This window comes from Calidris pugnax, unplaced genomic scaffold (assembly GCF_001431845.1).
Source record: "Calidris pugnax isolate Ruff unplaced genomic scaffold, ASM143184v1 scaffold43, whole genome shotgun sequence".
Taxonomy (NCBI): domain Eukaryota; kingdom Metazoa; phylum Chordata; class Aves; order Charadriiformes; family Scolopacidae; genus Calidris; species Calidris pugnax.
Genome location: NW_015090759.1, coordinates 53,670 through 77,850, shown reverse-complemented (window position 1 = coordinate 77,850; position 24,181 = coordinate 53,670). Strand labels below are relative to the sequence as shown.

Here is a 24,181-nt window from a genome sequence, read left to right as displayed (position 1 = left end):
CCCTGCACCGACTCCGTGCTCCGGAGCAGCTCCCTGTGTCCCCCCCACCACCACCTCCTACACGCCGGGCCCGGTACCGAGCCCGGTGTCTCTCCGGCTGTGCCCCGGTGCACCGGCCGCGCACCGAGCCCGGTTGTGCACCGAGTCCCGTTTACACGCTGATTTCTCTCCCGCCGGCCGTACACCGAGCCCCGGTTGTGCGCTGAGCCCGCGTCCCGGTTCCCCGACCGTGCACCGAGCCTGATCTCCTCACCCCGGCCATGCACCGAGCCCGGTTTTGGCCACGCACCGAGCCCCGGTATCGCAGCGAGTCCCGGTATCGCACCGAGCCCCGGTATCGCACCGAACCCAGCTCCCCCGGCCACGCACGGAGCCCCGGTTCTACTCCCCAGCCCGGTCACCGGCCGTGCACCGAGCCCCCGGTTCTGCCCCGCTCGCCCCTGCCCGGCTCGGGACGCACCGTCGATGTCGCTGAGAAGGGCCGTGTCGATGTCGTTGGCCCCGGAGAGGCCGAGGGACGGTGCCAGCCCCTCCAGGGCCGCGTCGTCGAAGGCGAGGGAGCTCATCCCGGCGGCGGCGGCGGCGGCTCCTCCTCTCTCCCCTCCCCTTCCCTCCCTTTCCCTCCCCTCCCTTCCTCTCCCTTCCCCTCCCCTCCGCCTCCCGCCGGCTCCTTCCACCTGCGCGGCGGCGCTGGGGCTCCGGCGCCCCGGGCCCGGGGGATGTGAGCCCCCCATGGGCTCCGGGCGGCCGCGGCGGGGGGCGGCCTGGCTGTTGGTGCTGCCGCTGCTCCTGCCGCCGGCCCCCGCGGAGCGCACAGGTAGGTGGCGGCGCTGACCATCCCTCCCGGTACCGGTCCCGGTCCCGGTCCCCAGCCGGGGGCGAGCATCCCTCCCCCGGTAGGAACCGGACCCCCGGCACCGTGGGGTCCCCGGGGTCGTCTCCGTGCTCGGTTGTCCTAGAAGGGGGTGGCCGGGGCAGGCAGAGCTGGGCTCGTCGAGCCCCGCTACCGGCGGCCGGGAGGCGGCATCTGCCGGGGCCGGTGGTGCCGGGGCCGGGGTTTTGGGTGTCGGTGGCGTTAGGTCAGCGGTGCCTTTATTTAATGGATCGTCCTTCTGGTCTCCGGTGCTGAACTGGAAGAAGAGACACTGGGTATTTCTGCAAAGTTGCTTCGTCTGGGTTTTTATTTTTTTTCTTTTTTTTTTTTTTTCCTTTTCTTTGTTTTTTCCTTTTCTTTGTTTTTTCCTTTTCTTTGTTTTTTCTTTTTCTTTGTTTTTTTTCTTTTTTTTTTCCTTTTTCTTTTTTTTTTTCTTTTTTCCATCGTTATGCTTTCCAAAGCTGCGTGTTAATTCACTTTCTGGTGTAAGGTTGATAGCGCGCTCTTGGGATAGTCCTTCTTGTATGCATCGAGGTCATTCCCCAGATATCTTTAGTGTTTGTATCTTCCTTTATGCTTGACAATCCCCATCCCCAAGCCTCTTACCCGAACTGTCAAGAGTCACATTTAAAAAAACAAACAGAATGGGGTTTTGGCAGAGAAATTCAGCTGATGTGTTGGTGTCCCAACTGGCTCCGATTCCCTTCTCCCACCTGTAGCAAACTGGGAAAGATGCTGCCAAATGCATGTCAACCCGAGCTGTGGCGTGTGTGTGCACGGTGGGTCCCCTCCTGCAGGGAAAAGCATTGCAGACTATTTCATTTTTTATATTCTTTGAGTATAAAACCGAGCAAGACATTGCAGGGGTTAGCAGATCTTCTGAGAAACCTGCTCTGTCTTCGTGCTCTTGTTCCCTTCCGCAAAAGTTGCCTCTTAATACATAAGGACAGAGTCTGTTCCTGTTTAAAACCACAGCAAAACTTCCAGATCCTGGGAGAGCTGGAGGGTAGTAAGGAGTGTTCTTCACAGCCTGAATGCTCCTGAGTAGCACAAAGTACCGTGTCTCAGTTAACTCTTTTTACAAACTACTCCATTATGCTTCACTGATTATTTTTTTTAGTGGCTTTCAGAGGTACTAAGCTTCTATTTAGGCAACTGACCACGTTGTTTTCATCTTATTCAAGTCTGCTGATCATCAGTGAAACTGTTTTGGAAAAATCTTTATAATTGGCATTCAGTTGCCCTTGAAAAATTTTTTTTAAATTGGATTGATCATGGTTTTGCTTCCAAAGAAGGCTTAGATAAACATACGGGGAGTTACATTCTTTTTATCTAATGGCTCAAGGGAGAAGGGAATCTGTTTGCACATTCCTGAGGTTTTAGCTGGACATAGTTTTAGGTTTTTGTTGACAGTCAGGAACACCAGCACAGAAAGGAGAGCTGTGCCTTTCGCTGAAGGCTTAGAGCTTCCATTTTCACCTCTTTCAGCGTGGGACAGTAAAAGTTCTTTTAATTCAGCCTATCAGGATTTTGCTAATAATGGTAAAAAATTCTATGAGGTGCAGTGCTCCTGCTCTTTCTCCAAAGGGAAGTGATGGGTAGAGGAGTCCCTGCTGGGTACTTTCTTCCAAGAGAAGAAGCCTGAGTTGCCGGTGCTGAGCAGATGCAGTCCTGAAAATACTGCAGTTGCCCTTGAGGGTTTGATGTGTGGCTGGAAGAGATTCTACCAGGGCCAAAATGCCATAGAAAACAGTTTTACAGCAGGACTTCACAGGCTACAATTCTTGTATTTTATGGGATCTGTGCTGTGCCTTAGGCACCTCTTGTTGAGTTCCTTGTCTGAACTGTCTGTCAGCAGCATTTAAATGCCAACTTAGAGCTGAACCTTTGCAAAGCACTTTTTGTTTTCACTGTGGTGTGTTAGTGGGTACAATTTCGTCCTTACTGGATTACACTGACTGTTTCAGTGGCCTCTGGCTGTCCTAGGGCACTGCTGTCCCATGACCTGTGCCCACCTATCTGAGCTCTCGGGGGGGCTGCCTGGTTTTGCACAGGACCATTTGTCACAGCACTTCAGTGGGATTTCTATAAATTGGTATTTCACTCCTCTGTACTCTAGAACAAATGAAAAAGCACAGAAAACGCAAAATGGAAGAGTAAATGGAAAAAAAAAATATTGGAAAATCCATTGTTTAATTGCCAGCATCACAAAATGTAGCGTGTTCTTCTTTACCACACAGGAGAGTTCAGCATTTTTGCAAGAGACTGGTAGGAATAGGAAGAAACATCCTGAATTTTGGAAGTAGTAGAATGTTAATCTGCTAATTTACCGAGGTCCATCTTAAATCCTTCCCTGTACTCTTTAGTGGGGGTTTCCCCAACCACATTCTTCTGAAGTTAAAGAAACCTTTGAATTTCTGGCCCATATAGTCCAGTCTCTGTCTGGCAGATCTATACAGAAGTAAGAATGCAATGAATACTACAATATATATTTATTCTGGGGAAAGGGTAATGTGCCCAAATGCTATACTGCAAAAATAGAAGCATTTTGATATATTTTAAGGCGTGTTTACTCTTTTTGCTCAGGTAAAGCGTGTGACTTGGAAGTGAATCTCTCATTTCTCTTACTGTGCTTTTGTTTGTGTTATGACATAGTCTTGGAACTGTATTTCTTCTGGATGAGGCTGCCCTGGGAGATGTGCTCCATCAGAGTATCTAATGCAGGTAGAGATAGTCCAATGTTGAAAAGAAAAAGCCTGAAATGTGTGTAGTGTAGCCACGATTTTTCTCAATACCAACATTGTCCTGCAACAGACCTGCTAATAAATAGACTTACATTTTGAGAAGTAGCTTTGGGCCTCCCTTTAAGAAACTTTCAGTATCTTTTCTTTCATAGTTACTAGAACGCTGAAATGTACAAAAAATCCCTTTTGATCAAGATGTTGTTCTGGGAAATAGAGAATAAAAGGTTAAAAGGGGTCATGGTGTGGTCTTTGCAGTTAAGCCACTGAGCTGGAGTTCAGGGACCACATTGATTCCTAGAATTATTTTATCATGTTAAAAGTATCCAGAAGGTAGGGAGTATTCCAGTGCTGATAATCCATGTCCTTTCCTTCTCTCATACCCACGGTGAATCCTTGAGAAGGCTTCCTGATGTCAGCACACACACAGTGCTTCAAAAACTTCAAGTCCCTGTGCGGATGCTGCTCCTGGACTCCAGAGGAGGAGAGAGGTTGCTGTTTGCAATTCACTCCCCCTTGAAAACTGGGACAGCAAAGGCAACTTTTTCAGCTTATTTTGGTAGAAACCAAGCCTGAACAGCCACTTTTATTCCTGCAACGAATACAGGGTCTTTGAGCACCAGTCATAATCTGTGAAGGACAGAGGTGAAATGCTTGGCTCCCAATTGAACAGTGCTGACATGTTTAATTATTGACACAAGGTGATTTAAGGTGCATGATGTCTCTGAGAAGAGGCTGGTCTGTTACGTTAACACAGTAAGTATTAGCTCAAGTCTTAAATAAGGAACTGAAACAGCAGATTATTTCACATATAAGGCATGCAACGTGCACTTACTAAATAGGTTAATGGATATACTCTGTGATGTCTATGTCCTAGGAATTTTATAGATTGCACTTGGCTGTATGTTACCCAAAAGCAGCAAGAACTCACAGAAAATTGCCTTCTTTGATTAGGTGAATGATTCAAAGAAGAAAAAAATATGTTCATGCAACAGTAGAGATGAGAAAAGCAGTGGGGAAAAATATTGTAAAATATTATGATTTGTTTAGGTTTAGAAAATGTGATGGTGTTGTGCACATAGTATTTAATATTACTTAGTAGGTGTCTATATACTCAGCAAGATTGATCTGTGCCCTGGTGGTTGGCTTTGCTTATGATTTCCACAACTTGACAGATTCTTATTGCCTGTTAATTAGGAGAGGAAATAGTTAACAGAAGGTAGTTCATTCTCTAGTGGAACTTCAAATACTGTTGGGATTTACCATTAAAGTCCAAAAATTAGATGTGCATTGCAGTTCCCCGTGTGAACATTCAGATTCACTGTTGTAGCTGATAAACTTACCCTTCCCAGGCTGGTGTTCTCCAGTGGCCTTCACAGTCTTAATTCCAAGCCAAGCAAGTGGTTAGGATTACTCAAGTCATTTGTGCCTGTGGTTCCAGTTTGTTTGTTTTTATAGTTGTGGCTTGTACAGATTGATTTCTGCTGTTTGATTCCTCGCCAAGAAGTGGGGTTAATTGTCTGCAACTACAGGATTAACAGCTACGGGAGAGAAAAATCATCCTTTATGAGCCAGTCAAGAGCTCCTATATTTTAAGAAGCTTAGCCTTGTAAGAGTCTGAATTCTGGAAGCCAGGCCCATCCTAGGCAAATCATTTTTGCCTAACAGGTGTTGCTCCGTGCTCTCTGACCTACTGATGGCTTGTCTGGAGAAGGGATTTTGTTTTTCTTGGAGTCCAAATTAATTTCATTAGTGAAATTAAGATTTTTGTTAGAGATTTTAGGATTTTTTTTAGGATTTTTATGAAAATTTTATTAGAGAGCTATGTTTAAAAGATGCACAGATCTGTTCGTGCTATATACTTGGTGTACCAGTAGCTTGCAGGTTTTTATCCACTGCTCATCCTATTTTGAAAACAGTAAAGTAAGAGTACGTAGATCTTAAAGAAAAGGAAACAAGTTGTAGGACTGGAGGTATGTGATAGTTTATTTAATCTCTTCATATGTAAACTATATCTCTTTCTCATTGAAAACAGAGTACTTGTCCTGTCTGCCTTGCTACTGCAAGAATATTTTAAGGTCAATAAGGGGACAGGAGGAAGGCTGTAGCCCTTTTTTCCCCCTTCTTTATACCCCAGCATCTTGGGTTAAATCTCACTTGATAGCTTAGCTATTTTTCAGCCTTCCATTTTCCACTCCCATTTCTGTGGTAGGAACAGGAATGTGTCCAAAAAGAAGTAAGAGAAAAAGAACATTGCTTCAAGAAGTCTTACATGCTTTTGCTAAGATTTATGCATTTGAACTTAATCACACTCCATACATAAAAACACACAAGTGGGCATTACAGCTCTTGGATTAAAGGGGTTAATTTCTTTCCTACTGGTTTCTTAAAGGCAGGAGGGAGTAGCTGAGCTAGTATTTATTATAGCATCTGCTTTGCATCTTGGCTTTCCTTGCCTTTTCCGAAAGTACATCAATATCCTGCTCTTAATGGGCCCTGCAGTCAAAATAGTAAAGTAGAGGATGTGGCTCAGAAGCACTGAAAACTGTCTGAAGCACGTGTAATTGCTGACGGGGCTTTTTCCCACTGCAAGAAGGTAGCAGACAGACAAGGGAGCAGTCTGAGTCTAAAGAACTTACAGTAGGTCAAACATGACCTCCGTGGAGTAGCCCCTCCATCAGCCCAGGAGATGGTCAGGCTTCTCCTGAGCCCATCAAAGTGTGTTGGCCATTCCCTTGAACATCATGGACACTGCACTGTCCCTTGGATCCAGCTGTGCACGCTGCTGCCTTCAAGGCCATTTCTGAGGCAGTATTTCATAACTGACATGTGAAAGATGGAGATGATTATGCTGAATGACTTCCTCTGTACAGCAAATTCTATAGGTGGGTAAATGAGTCTAAAAATCATGACTGGTGGTTTTTAAAAAAAAAGGCCTGTTGAGTACAGGAAAGATAGTAAAAATACTCCTAAACCTATAATTAGGCACTGACTTACTCACATCTGAAATTACTGTGGGACACTGAACAGTCATACGGTGCCTCAAAACACGCCAGCCTCCACCTTCAGGAGACCAGCAGAAATGGGTGGGTACCCCAGGAAATCTTTGTTTCTTGTGAGTTCTCTGGAGGCTGTTGCTTCCCAAAGGCACTTATGTACCATTGGAGTTCTCTGGAGGCTGTTGCTTCCCAAAGGCACTTATGTACCTTTGTGATGTCCCATCCCTGGAGGTGTTCAAGGTCAGGCTGGATGGGGTTTGGGCAACTTGGTCAAGTGGGAGGTGTCCCTGCCCATGGCAGGGGGTTGGAACTGGATGATCTTTAAGGTCCTTTCCAACTCAAACCATTCTATGGTTCTATGCAGAAGGTGGTCTGGCCCTCTGACCTGCCTCCTTTGAGGTTTGCCTCTCCCTCAGAAATGAAGGCAAGTGCTTGTCCTCTGTTGATGTCATGCTCAATCTCCTGCCCAAGGGAAAACGTGGATTTGGAAGAGGGGATTTTGCTAACAAAATTAATTTGGACTCCAAGAAAAACAAAATCCCTTCTCCAGACAAGCCATCAGTAGGTCAGAGAGTACAGAGCAACACCTGTTAGGCAATAAATATAGTGCTACCAGTTCTAATTGGACTGTTGTTGCCTAATAAGTATTAGCCAGCACCAAATGATGAAAGGCAAAACTAATTTTTGTTCAGGTTACGTGTGAAAAATAGGTATTTTATGTACGGCTGGATTAGAAGTGTTCCAAAATATGATGTGTCAGGAGTCAGCTGGTAACTGTCACACACCATAATTTTTACAGTATTTCAAGCAAAAAGCTTGCTTAACTCTTGGGTATTTTGAAAAACAAATGTAAGATGTCAGAGGTATTCTAATTACGCTTTCATTTGCTTGGTTGTTGGGTTGTGGTTGGTCTAAGTAGCAATAAATTGGTAATGCTAAACACGTTCTCAGGAGAAAAGAAAATCCTCAAAATTAAATGCCAGACATTTGGGCTGTTTTTAATATATTAATAAGAGCTTTCCCCTGTTGGAGTGCATCAAGGAAAGGTTTTTGCAGCAGGGCATGGTTAGGTTGTACAAGCTCTAATCTTGCAAACCTTCCATACAGTGGGAAGAAAATTAAGTTTATTATGTTCTTCATACAAGTTAGCAAAAAGGAATGGATGTCAGCTGCTGTGGGCCTCTCCAGCTGCCTCCTGGCAAGCCCTCAATGAACTGGGAAGACTTTCTCCTCCTTTCTGAAGTTGAGTCTTTCTGGACTGAGTCTGAAATGTTCTTTGAGCAATAATTCTCTGTAGGGGTGTTTTTGTGAGTTAGGACATGGTTTAGATAAATAAACGCCAGGCTTCCCATGGAGGAGGAGAGCGTGTCAGGGCAAGCCACGGCTTTGGTTCCCCTTCTGCGTCTCTCCTGTTCTTCAGGCTGGATTTCCACTGGCACTCTTTCCCCAGATGACCTCCTCGGGGTCACCTGCTTCCTGTGGCAGCCCACCTATTTCTTCAAAAATAAACCCCACATGCCCCACTCTCGTCCTTCCCCGCACTCTTTTCTGTTTGCCCAACTGCTTGGTCTACGCTTCATCTTGACGACTCCGTTTCTGTCCCCAACTTTCTCTTCCCCTGTGCCTCTTTCTGCAGGGGGAGCGACGGGCTCTTGTTCTGGGAGGGCAAGAGTGTGCTTTGTGGTTTGCTCTCGAGCGCTGTTATGACTCGGGCAGGAAATCACCTCCGTGCTCCTCCCCACATTCCCACCAGCGCCGCTCGACTCAAAAGGGTTTCTGCTAGACCGGCTTCACCCCCGGCGGTCCCAGAGCTCCAGCAACCCACAAGCAGAAAGGCACCTAAGCTGCAATGACTCCTCCTCCTCCTCATTATCCATCCTGTTGAGTTCGAGCCCAAAATAATCAGCGGAGAAAAAACTTTCAAGCCCCACTTAATTCACAAAAAAACACGTTAACTCATTTGTTTAAATTGTTGCTAAGATGACTAATGGCAGGTTGTAACATTTGCTACTGTGTATTCCCGGCTCTGCTGGGTTTCCCTTCCTCTTCTGTAACTCCTGAGCTCCAGCTTTGGCTCCGTCCCCCTGTTTACCACTTGCTGTACTCCCTCACATTCCTGCATGGCCAGTGCCAGCACGCTCGAGGCTGCAGAGGTGCCAGGAGAAGACAGCCCCAACCCTCTACTCCAAGAACAATGCTACATGGACATTTATTCTGAGGGAGTGTGACCACTTTTGTGTTATGCTTAGGCGTGTGTTTTGAGGGAATATTTTTCACTGAGAAGAACATAACCCTCAAAACAGATGAGCTGGAAGAAGAAGAGAGCAAAGAATTCCTTAAAAAGTGAAGAGCAGCAGCATAGAAGGAACAAGTGGGGTTTCACGGGAGTTTGCTGGAAGTCACCCAAAGCTGAACAGAAAGATTAAAGAGAGGGCAGTGGCTTATGGCATCACCAGAAGCGAATGTTCGATGGCATAGATTGCTCCTAAGCTGCTCAAGGCTTTGCTGCTGGGTCTAAGCTCCCGGTGGGAAGAGGTGAATTGGGGACTTAACCTGTTTGAAAGGTGTGTAAGCGTGGATGAGATCCGTGGCCTTGGAATGGTACCTGCAGATGGCCAGGTGTGAGGGGTGCCTCTGGTGGTGCCTGTAAAATCAGTGCTCAGCACAAAACAGCTGTGTCCATCTGAGGAGAAAGACCTAGGAGTCCTGGTGGATAATTGAATGACCATGAGCCAGCATTGTGGCCAGGAAGGCTGATGGCATCCTGGGGTGCATCAGGAAGAATGTGACCAGCAGGGAGAGAGAGGTTATCCTGCCCCTCTGCTCTGACCTGGTGAGGCCCCATCTGGAGCACTGTGTCCAGTTCTGGGCTTCCCAGTTCAAGAAGGAGAGGGAACTGCTGCAGAAGGTACACCAAAGGGCTACGAAGATGATGAGGGAACCAGAACATCTCTCTGATAAGGAAAGGCTGAGGGACTTGGGTCTTTTTAGTCTGGAGAAGAGAAGGCTGAGAGGGGATCTGATCAATGCCTATAAATACTTAAAGGGTAGGTTTCAGGAAGATGGGGCCAGTCTTTTTTCAGTGGTGCCCAGTGACAGGACAAGAGGAAATGGGCACAAACTTGAACATAAGAAGTTCCATCTAAATATAACAAAGCACTTCTTGACTTTGAGGGTGGCAGAGCCCTGGAAGAGGCTGCCTAGGGAGGTGGTGGAGTCTCTTTCTTTGGAGACATTAAAAACCAGCCTGGACATGTTCCTGTGCAACCTGCTGTAGGTGGACCTGCTTTGGCAGGGGGTTGGACTAGATGATCTCCAGAGGTCCCTTCCAACCCCATGTGATTCTGTGATCCCAAGGGCCACTTTCCCATAAGAAAATACAGCAGCAACTGAAACCAAAGTCTCAGTCATTCCCAGAAAAGTATTTCCTCGTTTAAATTCCGAGATGACTGTAGAGGAGGAGCCCCTGGTTTTACTGCTGTGGCTAATGGGAGAAGCTGTGTTGCACTAAGGCTCACCTATCTGTCTTAATGCTTCCCGCATCGCTCACCGTCTTAAATTATATCTCACAGTTGTCTGAAGAAGCACTGTGACCTTCTTTTCCGTTTTATTTCATTGGGTAGTTTGGTGTTTTCACCCCTGTAGCCGTGCCACAGTAAAATACAGCAGATGGTTGCCCTGTGTGAGGGCAGCGCAGTCAACAACCATATTGATGCAAGAGGAATTTCTGTGCCAAGAGGTCAGCTTCCAGTGGGTCTTCTCCCCACCCAGAACTATAACTAGTGTATCGAAAAAACCCCAAACCAACCCAACACTCTGTTTTTTTTAAGTATTTGTGTATTTTTGTGCTTTGCAGCTGCTAGGTTATCTAGCTCAAGTGAAAAGTTAACAAATCTGTTGATAGCGAGGGGGTGCAGGTAGTTGCAGATGTTATTTCTTCTGCAGCCTTGAGGTTAAACACCGCTGTTTGACACCCAGTTAGGCAGATAAAAAGCAGACGCGCTGAAGGGGTAATAGTTGCAACACGGAAAAGACGTGTTTATGTTTATATTTGTATATATATGCGTGTGTATGCATGTGTTTGTAGACAGATAGATATGGAAAAGTGAGTTCTGAAGAGTAGCAACTCGAGCAAGGCACGTGGCTGGCAGGGAGCTCGGAGCGATTAGAACTGACCAGTTTTTTTAAACCCAACAGACACTTTCATAAAGAGAAGATGAGGCACCTGCCATGCAGTCTGTTACTGATGTGAATAATCATCTCACTGACGTCAGTGGGTTTTTTCGCTCACACGTGAAGGTGTTTTCGGGCTAAGCCATGACTGTTTTGGAGAAGTCTCACAATAGTTTATTGTAAGACCAGGACTTGGCTCTTCGTTGTGGTGGTGAATTTTGCAAGCCCGTGTTATTACTATCTTTCCAGTCCAGGTGTGCAGAGTCATGAAGATGTAACGAATGATATTACTCGAGGTTTGATTTACAGCGTTTCCAAAGACAGTAATCAGGGCTCCAGGTTTTTCCATGCAAGAAATAAAGTGACTTTGTTATACTGTGAAGCGATGGCAGCCATTGCAGGCTGTTGTTGAGACAGACTAAACCTAGCAAAGCAACATGGATGACTGATTTCTGCTCTCATGAAGGCCAGTACGAACTGAAAATACTTCATGTGACACCCATGCCATTAATCCCGGTTATTGGAAATAAAATCAGAATATAGCAGGAGATACTGTGTTTGGAATAGAATCATAAAGTGTGTTGGGTCGGACTAGGCCTTTAAAAGTCATCTAGTCCAACCCCCCTGCAGTCAGCAGGGACATCTCTAACTAGATCAGATTGCTCAGAGCCTCATCAAGCCTCACCTTGAACGTCTCCAGGGATGGGGCCTCCACCGTCTCTCTGGGCAACCTGTTCCAGTGTCTCACCACTCTCATTATAAAGAACAAGATATTTAAAGACAAGATACCAAAATAAGCAGCTGATGTACATGCCTGAGTCCTTTTCTGGCTGATAACCATCGAACATCCAAGCTCTATGTATGATCTATTTTCTGCGTAAGCCTCCTGATACTATTGAGTGTCAAACAGACGTGAAGGAGCCTATTCTTAACTGTTCCTGAAGAAACAGGGGAGTATGGAATGAATGATACAATGATAGGGTAATGGCTTCAAACTGGAAGAGGGTATATTTAGTTTGGCTATTAGTAAGAAAGTTTTCACGCTGAGGGTGGAGAGACACTGGAACAGGTTACCAATGAAGTTGTGGATGTCCCATCTCTGGAAGTGTTCAAGGACAAGCTGGATGAGTTGGATGGGGCTTTGAGCAATCTGGTCTACTGGGAGGTGTCCCTGCCCGTGGCAGGGGGTTGGAACTGGATGGTCTTTAAGGTCCCTTCCAACCCAAACCATTCTGTGATTCTATTCTATGGTAGTTTTTTTCTTGTTTGACAGATACAGACTTGAGGAATAAAAAACTGGCACGATATGTCTTAAGGGCAAACAGAAGCCTTTACTAAAGGGGCGAGACCAGCAATAGAAAACAAATCTCTGCTTTTGCAGCTAATGGAAAGTTAACGGTCTCAACCCCTCTGCCTTCCATATCACGCTGAGCTGGGGGCAGGGGGGAGCTCACAGGCAGCCTCGTAGTGCTTCAGATCTTGTAAAGATATAGCCTGTGGGTTCTGCGTGCTGAGATTGGCTCATCTGCTGCAGTCAGTGTTTCTGTTTTGAAACTTCATTTACCACAGCAGAAACCACACTGGGAGGAGGGAAATTTAAAAAAAAAAAAAAAAAAAGATAAAAAACACTTTTACATGTCACTATTTTTAAAATATTTTAATGTAACAGACAAAAGCATGACTCTTGCTACTTTAAAATGTGCTGGAGGAATATAAATGCTTTTGTGCAAGGATGGACAAATCATGGAATGGTTCTATGACATAGAAATGTCAAAGTGAACCATAGAAATGGTTCTATGACAAGAAATGTGCAGGCAAACAAAAACTGTTCAGAAAACCAAAGGAAGAAATTTCCCTTGTCAATGATGAGTTGGCTGCCTCCAGCCAGGTCAATTTGGTGACTATGGATTAGCCCAATAAGCGTTACACATTTTAAAAACTATTAAAGAAAAAGGGTATGAAAAGTGAGCTAGTAGGAATGTTTTTAGCAGAATCAGCTGAATTAGTGTCATTTCTGGCAGATGTTTTTCTAATCTGCCCTTTGAAACATCCAGCAGCCTTCCGAGGTGATCTGTCCTCACGTGTTGCTCCTCTTCCCACAAGGGGTTACTCCCAATGCCTCCTTTCTTGTTGAACTCCATGCCTTTTCCTCCTTGTTCATGGTGGACGTGGAGAATAGATTCTCCTTCTCATTTGAAGACTTAGGCTGTTCTCTGTCACTCCTCCCTGCACAGTGCATCTCTGAAAATTTCAACTGCCGAGGAAGCAGAGGTCAAGGCTGATGGGCTTGACCACCATCTACACTGGAGAGAGGAAGATGCACCCAGTGTGGTCCATCCTATAGAGAGATGAACCAACCTATGGAAGAGTTTATCTTCCTCTGCCCTTTATGACCACTGCAAAGTAGATGCCTTGCTCAGAGCCCAGGTTACCAGAGGCAAGTCTCTTCCTCATCTGCTGCTGTTTAAGGGCTAGAATTTTTTAAATCTTTCCTCTGGAGGTTTTTGGACCACGCAGTGTATACTGTATTCTCCTTCAGACTCTGGGTTTTTTTTCTTAAATCTCTTCTGGTTGGGTTTTTTAGTTTTTCCTCATTGTTGTTTAATGACAAGCCTTTCATGGCTTTGATTGCCAGCAATCTAAGAAAATACCCGCATTGTATTTCCTCCCACTTGGGAATTGCAGCAGAAAGTTTGTTTGTGCCTCAGGCCCTCCCTCCGTTTCTACACAGATTGCCTGGTTGCCTTTCTCAGGGTTTGGGCAGGATTGTGTGACTTCGGATTTTATGTTTATGTTTATTAATCTCTTATTCACGGTTATTGATTGTGCAGTTGGTGGGTTTCCAGTAGTCTCGCATACTTCAGTGCTGGGATGTGGTACAAAGAATGAAACTTCATGCATGGATGATTTCTTGTAGTCTGTGTAATTCTGGTTTTGGGTTGTCCTTCTTAGTAGCATGCACATTATTGGGTTTGGAGCTTCTCTATTTTACTGGACAGATGTTGCAAATTTTAGGCTGTTTTCTTGGCTCTCTTGGGCAGCTTGGTGTTTACGTTTGGATTAGTTTTACCTAAAGCAGTTGCAGAGGATGTTTATTTGGGGGGAAATCAAAACCTTTTGTTTTCTAGGTTCTGTATCTCCCTCTTGGAAACAAATGTTACAGCAAAACAGATTCTTGGAGGTTGACTTCTGCTGCTTTCACATCCCCTGGCATCCTGACTTCTTTTATTTCCTTATAGTCGAGTCTTTAGTTTGAGCTCTTACAAGATTGGGCATTTCTATGTCCAAGTGTTCAAGGAAATGGGACTTTCTACATACTTTCTGTAAGTAAATAAGATTGCCCTAAGGACTATACATGATGAAACTTGTTCTCCCACTAGAAAAAATTTGAAAGCCACTTAACAGTAGCTTAAGTACTAGAGATAAGAGAGCAACATTAGAAATACCCTCCATAAACAGCTTTATGATCTGAAGATAGAGATGCAGGGATACACTGGAGTTTGTTTTGAACATTAACATGCAGCTAGAGGCTTGCAAAACCCAGAGTTTCCACTGAGACAGTTTAAAGTAATTGGTCTCTGCAGAATTGCAAGGAGATTGTTTTAATAAATGTATTGCAGAGGAAAGCTTTTACAGTTTGGCTCAAAGACAGCTGCAAGTGAATGAGGAAAATGGTGGTGACTTTTACTTACAAAAGGAACTATACGTTTTCTATACAGGAGGATGAACACTATTACTCTAGTAACAGTGAAATGTACTAAAAAAATCCCCTTAAGGTCTGCTTACAGAAGTAGCAAAGGTCAAGGACTGTTCATTCTGACAGGTTCCCACTGTTTGTGTCAATGAGCTTTATTTCCCTCTTTCTTCATCTCTTTTTTGCTACGTTAAGACCCAGAGTTCCATCCCTGGAATAGGAGCTTCAAGGGTTTTGAAAAGTCCTGAAGAACCCCAGGGTGACTTTTTCTCTTCCCCACGTTGCTCTCTGTGGCCCCTCACCACGAGAAGCTCTTTCAGAGCAGCTGCAGCTCCAGGGTTGGTCTCGTGGTTGCTCCCGTGGGAGCAGCTCCCGTGGCAGGAGACGCTGGGGATTGAGTCACAATTTGGAGCTTGGGATTCTGCCCCTGGGCCCAGGGGCCACCGTTTTGCAAGCAATTTAGCAATGTGAGCATCTCCATTAAATTTATTGGATTAGGAGTGCGCATTAGGAAGATGTGAATGAAACCCCCAGACTTCCTTGTTTATTGGTTTCAAAAGCTGGTGCAAGGAACAGCAATTTAGATAAGTGGCCTAAGAGTAGGTGTTCCCTTTTGGCTTTCTGGAGAATCAACGCGCTTCTGCTTTTCTTCTGGAGAAGTCATACCTCTGTTTGTGTCTTTTTAAAACATACCTGGTTTGATTTTTTTAAAAGCCCACTCAGCTACAGCAAGAATTCTACTGAAGCATCAAGGATATTTTTACAGTTTCCACTGTTCAATTGTTCTGATATTAAAATACCTTTACAATTTAAAAAAATGGGTGTCTCTTCTAGGCCGAACTGTTCTGGCTTTAGCTTCCAGTCCCTGGATATTTCCATGCCAATGCCCGTCACAAGTGACAAAGCCATTTTTGCTAGAGAAAAAGCACATTCAGACAGTTGGAATTTTGGTCTGCACTAGCTAGGAACATTTAAAAAAAAAAAAAAAAAAAGAATTTCCATAGACAAAAACCTTGTGCTTTTCATGCTAAGAAAGGCAGTATGTAGAATTTTATGGCTTACTTAAAAATAAGTATCTTTTTTCATTAACTTGGAAGCATATGCATTTGCAGATTCTTAGTGTGTGTTGTTCCTTTCTTATTTTCTTTCTCAGGAGAGTTGTATTGTTCTTTGCCTAACCCTAGGAATGTCCATTTTGAATCTATAAACATGAAGAATGTCCTTCACTGGTCAGCACCAGAAGGCACAGGAGATGGAGTGCTCTACAAGGTGAAGTATTCAGTGTAAGTTGACTTGTTTATTTTATCCCCTACTGACTTCTATTTTAACATTTTAAATAATAATTTTAAAAAAATTTATGCAGGATAAGGCCGCTAAAAAGTAAAGAAAGCAGAACTAAAATATGAGTTAGACTGAAGCAATATGGTTTATGACTTTAACTTCTGGCACTGCTTACTTCAGATCCAGTTAAAAAAAATTTCAAAGGAGACTTTAAGTTGACTTGTTTATTTTATCCCCTACTGACTTCTATTTTAACATTTTAAATAATAATTTTAAAAAAATTTATGCAGGATAAGGCCGCTAAAAAGTAAAGAAAGCAGAACTAAAATATGGGTTAGACTGAAGCAATATGGTTTTACTTCTGGTACTGCTTGCTTCAGATCCAGTTAAAAAAATTTCTGAGGAGACTTCCTATTAAAGACATGGAGGATGCAACATGGAAGCTTTCAGGGGCATTCCTGAGAAATGAGACAGAAGGATGAAGAAGGACTGTGCTGTAGATTAACATCTGCACACATCAGCCTTTTGAACACATTCAAACAGATCTGGAGGTGTAGTCCTCAATAGAATATTAACAGCACCCAGTGTTTTGTTGGTCTTTTTTAACAGACCCAACTCCCACAGATTTCTTTTGACCCTCCAAAGCCTTGCTAGGTCATTCTCTCACCCACCATATGAGTAGTGAGGCACTGGAAGAGGTGCCCAGAGAAGCTGTGGCTGCCCCATCCCTGGAGGGGTTCAAGGCCAGGCTGGATGGGGCTTGGAGCAACCTGGTCTGATGGGAGGTGTCCCTGCCCAGGGCAGGGGCTTGGAACTGGATGATCTTTAAGGTCCCTTCCAACTCTAACCATTCTATGATTCTGCAGGACAGTGCTGGAGGTTTGGCTTATAAATAGGCAAAGCCCTGTGGTCATGGATGATGTAATGCTCTTGATCTTTACCTCTAATATGAACACTTCCCTCAGTCTAGTAATTTTTTTCATGACAGTAAAACAAATATAGGTCTCCATAACTTTCCTTTAACTTGTACTGGCTACTAAAAAATCAAGGGCTTGCTTCTATACTCACAGACTGCAACCTTTTTTTGCCCAACTCTTGCTTGATGCACTCACAGAGGAGCGATATAGTCCACCTCCTAGAAAAGGAGAGAGTGCTCAGTAATTAGGGAATGAAAGTTAATTGTGTAGAAGGTAGAATGCTCAGAAAGCACTAGCTACATTGACTCTGCAGGGTCAGCTGGTCCACGGAAGAGTCATTATTCACAGCTACGGCCATCTCTCACTCTGAAGACAAAAATATTCCTATGTGCTTCTATCTGCCCTGGAGACCACAACCTTGAGCTTGGTGGAAAATGCTGGTGAATGATACTGTCCTGCAGTCATGTAGAAGCTGCCACATGCCCTTGCTAATTAGCAGCCAAAGGGCAATTCTTTTCCTCATAACGTGTATCTGAGGAGCAGGAACTTCTGAGCAAATCTAGGCAGGAATTTTCTGAGGAAACCTAGATTTCTTCTGCCAGCGTATAAGAGTTGGTCAGTTCTGAGGCATTGTTGGTGGCATGTATATGCCCCTTTTGCAACTAGAAATCTTTTGAAATTCATTCCAATGGAGTTTTTGTTTAAATAAGAAAAAGAAGTGCCTGTCAGTGAAGAGTAGTCTCCTGTCCACTCATCTTGGGAGACCCTAGGCATCATCTGTCTCCAAGTTGAGTGGACAGGAGACACCAGGAAGAGCCACTGACCACTCTGACAGAATGCTTTGTCTCTACAGAAATAGTTATCCTGACTCTGTTATCCCATGTTTAGATTTTAGCTAAAGCTGTGGAGACTGAAGTTGAGAGATCTCCGGTCTTGGATTGGTTTCGGTAACATCTCAGTTAGTTCCATGCAGCCTCTTCTGGATAGGGCCTACTCTGATTTATTTTTATTTTAAAAACCTGTGGAAATCTTGTGTTTTATCTCAGCTGATGTTGGGAATTGCTTGAAATTGCAGATTTCTGCAAAACAGGCAAACTCTTTTACCAGCTGTAATATCAGTTTCTGTGCTATATTGTCAGGTGACTACTAACATGGCAATAGCTTTTGTACAACTCCTTTTTCTTTATTTTTCAATATAGATATGGTGTTGGCAGATGGATTAGAAAGCCAGAATGCAGGAATATCAACAGAACATGGTGTGACCTCTCCAATGAGACCTCCGACTACGAAGACCAATACTACGCAAGCGTGAAAGCCTTCCTGAATGGGATGTGCTCTGACTGGATGGAGACCACACGGTTCAACCCTCTCACAGACAGTAAGGAAAGCTAATCACACAGCCAGATGGTCAATGGCCTTAGGATGCCCCATCCCTGGAGGGGTTCAAGGCCAGGCTGGATGGGGCTTGGAGCAACCTGGTCTGGTGGGAGGTGTCCCTGCCCAGGGCAGGGGGCTGGAACTGGATGGTCTTTAAGGTCCCTTCCAACTCTAATCATTCTGTGATTCTGTGATTAATACTGTGTTCTCAGACTGCACGTGCCTTCACAGCATATGATATTTTAATTTTAACATGAGATTTTGGTGGGGGTTTTTTTTGCAGTTGTCTCACATTTATGCTTTTGGCCGAAGCAATTGAGATAATCATAAAAGAATTTGGATATATGTGCTATATATACGGTCTTTTATATACTGAATACTGTCTTATGCTATGGTAAAGCTTTATTCAAGGCAAATAAAAGCTATGGCACATCCACAGCTCTGATTTTGAAAAGTCTCTATTAAATTAAGCAGTAATTGTACTCTAGAGCATGATATCTCTTATCTGTGCCAGATAATCTGAGAACATACTGGCAATTTAGCTTGTTTTAGCAAATTGAGTTTCAAGGTTGTTTATCTTGCGAAGTCACAGGAATTCCCAGGCAAAATTCCAAGTCTGTGTTCACCTTCTTACTGTAAAGATCCTCTCAGTTATCTGATAAAATAATTTTCTAGCAATATAAATGAATTGTTTGAAGTCCTACTGAGACTCCACACAAAAAAAAAAAAAAATAATTTCATATCATCCACTTTAAGAAACTACATGGGCAAATTAGTGTGTCTCTGCTGCATTTGATAGTTTTTTTGTACATTTTCGTGTTTCCAGCTAAAATTGACCCACCCATGGTAAATGTGTCTTCTACTGAGAAGTCTATTTCAATCATTCTGACGGCTCCTGAGAAGTGGAAGAGAAGTCCTGAGGAGGAATCAGTATCTCTGCTTCAGGTGTATCCCGGGCTGCAATACAACATCTCTGTCCTCAACAAAAAGACAAAGAAGAGGGTAAGATCTGACAAGGCTGTAGAACTGTGCCCTTTAAATCTGTGCTTCCCAAAATGCACTTTGTCCCAGCAAGGATCGAAATAGCCTGGTAGGAATTTTAGGATCATTCAGGTCGGAAGAGAGCTCAGGAGGTGTCTAGTCCAAAGTTCTCTTCAAAGCAGGGTCAGCTGTGAGCTCAGACCAGGTCACTCGGGCTTTGCCCAGTTAGCATCCTGAGAACATCCAAGGATGGAGACTGCACAACCTGTTTCCACTGCTTGACTTTCGTCTTTGGATATAAAGAATCACTTTTTTCCCTATCTGAACTCTCTTTTTGAACTTATGTCCACTGTCTCTCATCCTCCCACCGTTCAGCACTGTGAAGAGCCTGGCTCCATCTTCTCGATGACCTCCCTGTGTCATCCTTGGGGCTGGCTGTTAGGTCCCCCTGAAGCCATCCCTTCTTCCCCAAGTGGAACAAACTCCAGTCCCTCACCCTTCCCAATCAGGGCAACCGCTCCAGCCCCAACCGTCTTGGTGACCATCTACTACACCCACTCCAGATTGTTAGGCTTTTCTGTACTGGGGGGGAACAGAACTGGTCACAGACATGGTCTGATGAGCACGAAGTGGAAGGGGATGATCCCTCCCCTCCATCTGCTCCTTCTTCTCCTGTTAACACAGCCCAGGATGCTGTTGGCTTCCTTTAGAGTGAGGGCACTTTGCTGGCTCAGGTTCAGTTTGCTTGTTTTGGGGTTTTGTTTTGTTTTGTTTTTTAATAAAGGTGTTTGACACAGATCAATTACTTTACCTTAGATTCCAAGGTCTACCCAACACCCATTATTGTAAGGCTCTTATCTTTACCAGAACATCCCAATTTAAAAGATTTTGGCCCAGGCATCAGGACAGGGCTGGAGTGATGCTTTAGCTCTATTGCAACATCAGCATGAGAATGTGGGTCAGTGATAGTACACGGTCCTGCTTCATATAAAGCATGAAATTGTTCTGTAGCGATAGAAGAATAATTGAGTGGAAGATAAAGTATTCAGAGAGGATGTGACCTAATTGTATTGGGTGAAAAAAAGGATGCAGCTGGCAGTTCACATCATATTATTATTCTTTCCAGAAAATTTGTGTGCTTGTGATACATTGTGGATAGAAGACCTTTACCTTTCTGTGAGTGAGGAGTTAGAGGGGGGAAAACGTTTTTTCCTTTTTTCTGTCTTCCAGTGGTGGTTCTCCATCAGCAACAACACCTTGGTTGTGCCCTGGTTAGAACCTGGAACAGCTTATTGCGTCAGCGCGCAGATCCATGTCACCACACCACTTCTGTACAGTGGGTTCTCTAAAGAATATTGCATTGCTACTTTGAAAGGTATGTGTAAGCTGGCAAATTTAAAAAAAATAAGATGCAAATTATTAAAAAAAACCAAACCAATGAGTGAGTTTGTAAGGTAAGGTATGTGTAAGCTGGCAAATTTAAAAAATAAGATGCAAATTGTTAAAAAAAAAACAAACCATTGAGTGAGTTTGTAAGGGTTTTTTATGTATCCATCCTGAGAGTGAAAAGCTAGTGTTGTTTCTCCCCTCTCTGTGTTTGTGCTTCCCTGGATGTGTTTAAGGGACGTTTAGATGGGGTACTGAGGGATATGGTGTAGGGGAGGACTTTGTAGAGTAGGGTAGATGGTTGGACTTGATGATCCCAAGGGTCTCTTCCAACCTGAATGATTCTATGAAAAAAATTTTGCCTTTAATAAAATATAGCTGGTGTCTACTGACTGGAAGGCACGATTGTCTCTCTGAAGAAAAGGATCCGTGTTCTCTGAGTCTTAGTGGATGGAGAATATGTTTTCTCCTTGAATGGGGACTGGGAATGGCAGAGCTGCGTCAGGGGGCAGAAGTTAGCAACAGGAGAACCTGAGGGAGGGATCGTTACTTCTTTTCAGAACTTAATTTATAGCACAAATTTCTCCTGTAACTCAAATGTCATTTTTAAAATTTTCTTGCAAAATCCTTATCTAAAACATTTGCATCCCATATGCAAAAAAATCATGTTGTGAATGCACATGACTACCTGAATACATTAAAAAGTTGCTCAGTACAATGAAATCTTTTCTTTTGTTAACAGATAAAACGACAGATGAGATTATAACAATGGTGTTTGGGTACATTCTGCCCGTCATGCTTGTTGTCCTTTCTATTTCAATGACGTGCTACTGTGTGCACAGGTATATTCACGTCAGCAAACAGAAACATCCAACAAACCTGGTAAGTGTTCTCTGCTGCAGGAGGTCCTGCAACCTCCAACCTCCAACCTTGGCACTCACAGGGGAGCCGTGCATTTTCCAGGGCTCCAAGTCACCTGGGAGGAAACTGTGGCTGGTTGCAAGTAAAAGCTCTAGTTGCCACTCAGATCAAGAAAAGAACATCACATTCAGGGTTATTAAATGCAAGAAAAACAGAGTTAATAACTCAAGTTAGAAACTGCATCTAAAAAGAAGCCCAGGTCCGAAAAGATACCCAAAGCTAATGAGGATCAGAACAGAGCTGTTGGTTTAGGAAGAGTCATTGCCATAAGCAAGGTCTGAGGTGCATTGAGGCAAGTCCTGTTAGGAACTCGGTGCTCCCTAAATTGATCTAGGAAGAAGCACAGTAGACACTCATGGAACAAAAGTTACTAATTGATTGAAAGTAGAAAAAAAAAAAGTAGATAAGACAATTAAGCAGTGCAGAAAGCACCATGATGTTTTCTTGGACTGCCACATTCTACCATTTAATTGGGATTGTGAAGGATTTAGCACGTGTGCATCATACAGATAATTTAATCTGGATTTCAAGAATACTTTCAAGTACTGTACCGTTTCCTAACAGCCAAAAATGTACCAACAAATGCATTCTGTCACTTACACAAACAAAATATACTTCCTATGTGAAAACGTTTGCAAGTTTCTTAGAGCTGCGAAGTTAATGTTTAGAAAGAGCACATGAAGTCTAAGAAACACTATTAGGTTCCAGCTCGTGAGGCCAGTGGAGCTTTCTCACAGTTATCTCTAAACAAGTTACTCAAGCATAAACATGCAATTACAGTAATAAATGAACACTTTTGATGTTAATCCAATCTGCATGACACTGTGGGATGGGGAGGTACAAGGCAATTGGTTTCAACATGCTGATCTTTCTGAAGTAATCTAGAGCAGCACAGAGGTGAGAGGAAGAACCTTCACAGAGGGACTGTGGGTTCAGGAGTAGAGCAGCTACTGCTGCAGGGTGTTCAGATGGTATTTTCATTATATTTCACTCAAAATATTTTTTGCTTTCCAGGTATGGCAATACACTGACAAGTGCAAGGAAAAGGTGTTCATACCATGTGAAAAAATAGTGGTCAACCTTATCACTCTTAACGTGGATGAGTACAAGCCATCTCAGGAATCCAGTCATGTCCCAGAAGGGAAAAGACCCCATTACTACACTGTTTACAGTGACACCGAAGGGAAGGATGTGCCTTCAAAAGAATTGCTGGAAACAAAACACTTGCGTGATATTTCACACAAAGAGATTTTATGCAAAGAGGCTATTTTAGCAGAAGGAGACCAAACTGGGAACTGGCCATCTTATGGCCAGACTGGAACAAAAAATACTTTGAGACAGAAAAATGCAGGGGCTGTAGAGTATGAACTTGATGTAAGGGCTGAAGACTTCAGTCCTGGTCAGAAACTAGAAGACCTCAGTTTGAAAGAGAAGACCTCTGCCTCCAGGGGACTACTAGGTGAGCCACAGTTTGCTTTGGAGGACTTGATTAACACAAAAACAGGACAGCCATATTGCCCTCAACTAGAGGTGAGGGCAACAGACTCTTGTTTGGGACAGAAAATAGAGGAACTTAATTTGAAGGTGGCTGATGCAGGAGATGAACTGCCAGGTGAGACCCATATCAACTTGGTGGACTTGGATACTGAAAAGTCTGGGCAAACATCCTACCCTCAGCTGGAACAACTAGCACAGGGCCTGATGGAGAAAGAGGATGGACAGACCATATTAGTAGATTGGGATCCTCACACTGGAAGGCTGTATATCCCTACCTTGTTCACCGCTGAAAATCAGGTGTGTGAAAGAGCATTCAAGTGCAATAGTCCTGACAAAGATGGAATTTTACCCAGGCTATATGAGAAAGAGGTATCTGAAAAATCATCAGACGACCAAGAAATGTATCTCCTGCAATTCAAGGAGCAATGGGGACTGCATGTAGAAATGGAAGATTGAACAGTAATTTTCTAAAATGGTCTAAAATGCAAAAATCTTGTTACCTTTGCCAAAGAGAGTGATGGACTCGGTGGAGCAAACACATCTTAATGTATTGAAGATTTTGGAACCATCACAGTTGAACAACTTATTTGTGATGTGTTATTTATCACAGTTTCCAGACATTACATAAGTGATTTCAACTCCCATCATAAACCCCTCAGCTAAAATATGATGGCAGGGGGGCTGGAACTCTATTATCTTTAAGGTCTCTTCCAACTCTAACCATCCTACAAATCTATGATCTAATTTTTAAATATATATATATTTTTACAGAGGATGCTGTTAAGATTTTCATGTTGTAATTTCTATTAAAAAAAAAAAGGGTCGGCATTTGAAAGCAGATATTTTTGGCAAATAAAAAGCACCAATATGACATTATTCTGGGCTATTTCATGTGTCTTGACACAATGCAGTCTTTTCTAGGTCTCGCTCTGTGCTATGTGTAATGGTTTGAGCTGACTTTTGTGGAAGTTAACGGCATTCCAGTATTTATTTTTTTTTCTGGTTTAGAAACATTCTTCTACTTCACTGAGGTCTTAGTATTTCTCTTGGAAGACTTGAGTGAAGTGCAGGGTCCCCTACGTACGGTGCCGTGCAGAGACGTAACCAGCTGCCCACAGGCTCAACAGATGTAAAGGAGGAGAAAGAGAGCGTTAAACATATGTTAAACTGGGGGGAAATGGGGCTTAAAGGGATACAGTGAAATGTCTATAATCTTACTGGATGGACCATGTCTTGTTCAGCCTTAGACATTCTCAGCACCCTATCTGCAAGGGACTGGTGTTCTTCTTCTTCCAAGACTTCAGTGGCAGGCTGGCATCTCTAGCTCGGATGGAGAAGTC

The 24,181-nt window shown here is 43.8% G+C and overlaps 1 protein-coding gene across 4 annotated transcripts; it reads left to right on the top strand.

Moving 5' to 3' along the window:
* The first annotated feature begins 688 nt into the window (after positions 1–688).
* Positions 689–23,717, top strand: IL20RA (interleukin 20 receptor alpha subunit). 4 transcript variants are annotated; one of them, XM_014963994.1, is made up of 7 exons: positions 689–817; positions 15,635–15,764; positions 17,879–18,057; positions 18,883–19,058; positions 20,268–20,412; positions 21,166–21,305; positions 22,359–23,717. In XM_014963994.1, the coding sequence occupies exons 1-7, from the start codon at positions 733–735 to the stop codon at positions 23,295–23,297; spliced, it is 1,794 nt and encodes a 597-aa protein (XP_014819480.1). In that variant the 5' UTR covers positions 689–732; the 3' UTR covers positions 23,298–23,717. The 4 variants fall into 4 exon arrangements, with proteins under 4 accessions (XP_014819480.1, XP_014792271.1, XP_014793100.1 ...); XM_014936785.1 differs by having other exon boundaries at positions 706–817; positions 15,635–15,750; XM_014937614.1 differs by having other exon boundaries at positions 721–817; positions 15,666–15,750.
* The last annotated feature ends 464 nt before the right edge of the window (positions 23,718–24,181 follow it).

Coding starts and splice junctions, on each gene's coding strand:
- IL20RA (XM_014963994.1), top strand. CDS start 733: ATGGGCTCCGGGCGGCCGCGGCGGGGGGCGGCCTGGCTGTTGGTGCTG. Junction 15,765..17,878: donor TACAAGGTGAAGTATTCAGT/GTAAGTTGACTT, acceptor TTTTCAATATAG/ATATGGTGTTGGCAGATGGA. Junction 20,413..21,165: donor TTGCATTGCTACTTTGAAAG/GTATGTGTAAGC, acceptor TTTTGTTAACAG/ATAAAACGACAGATGAGATT.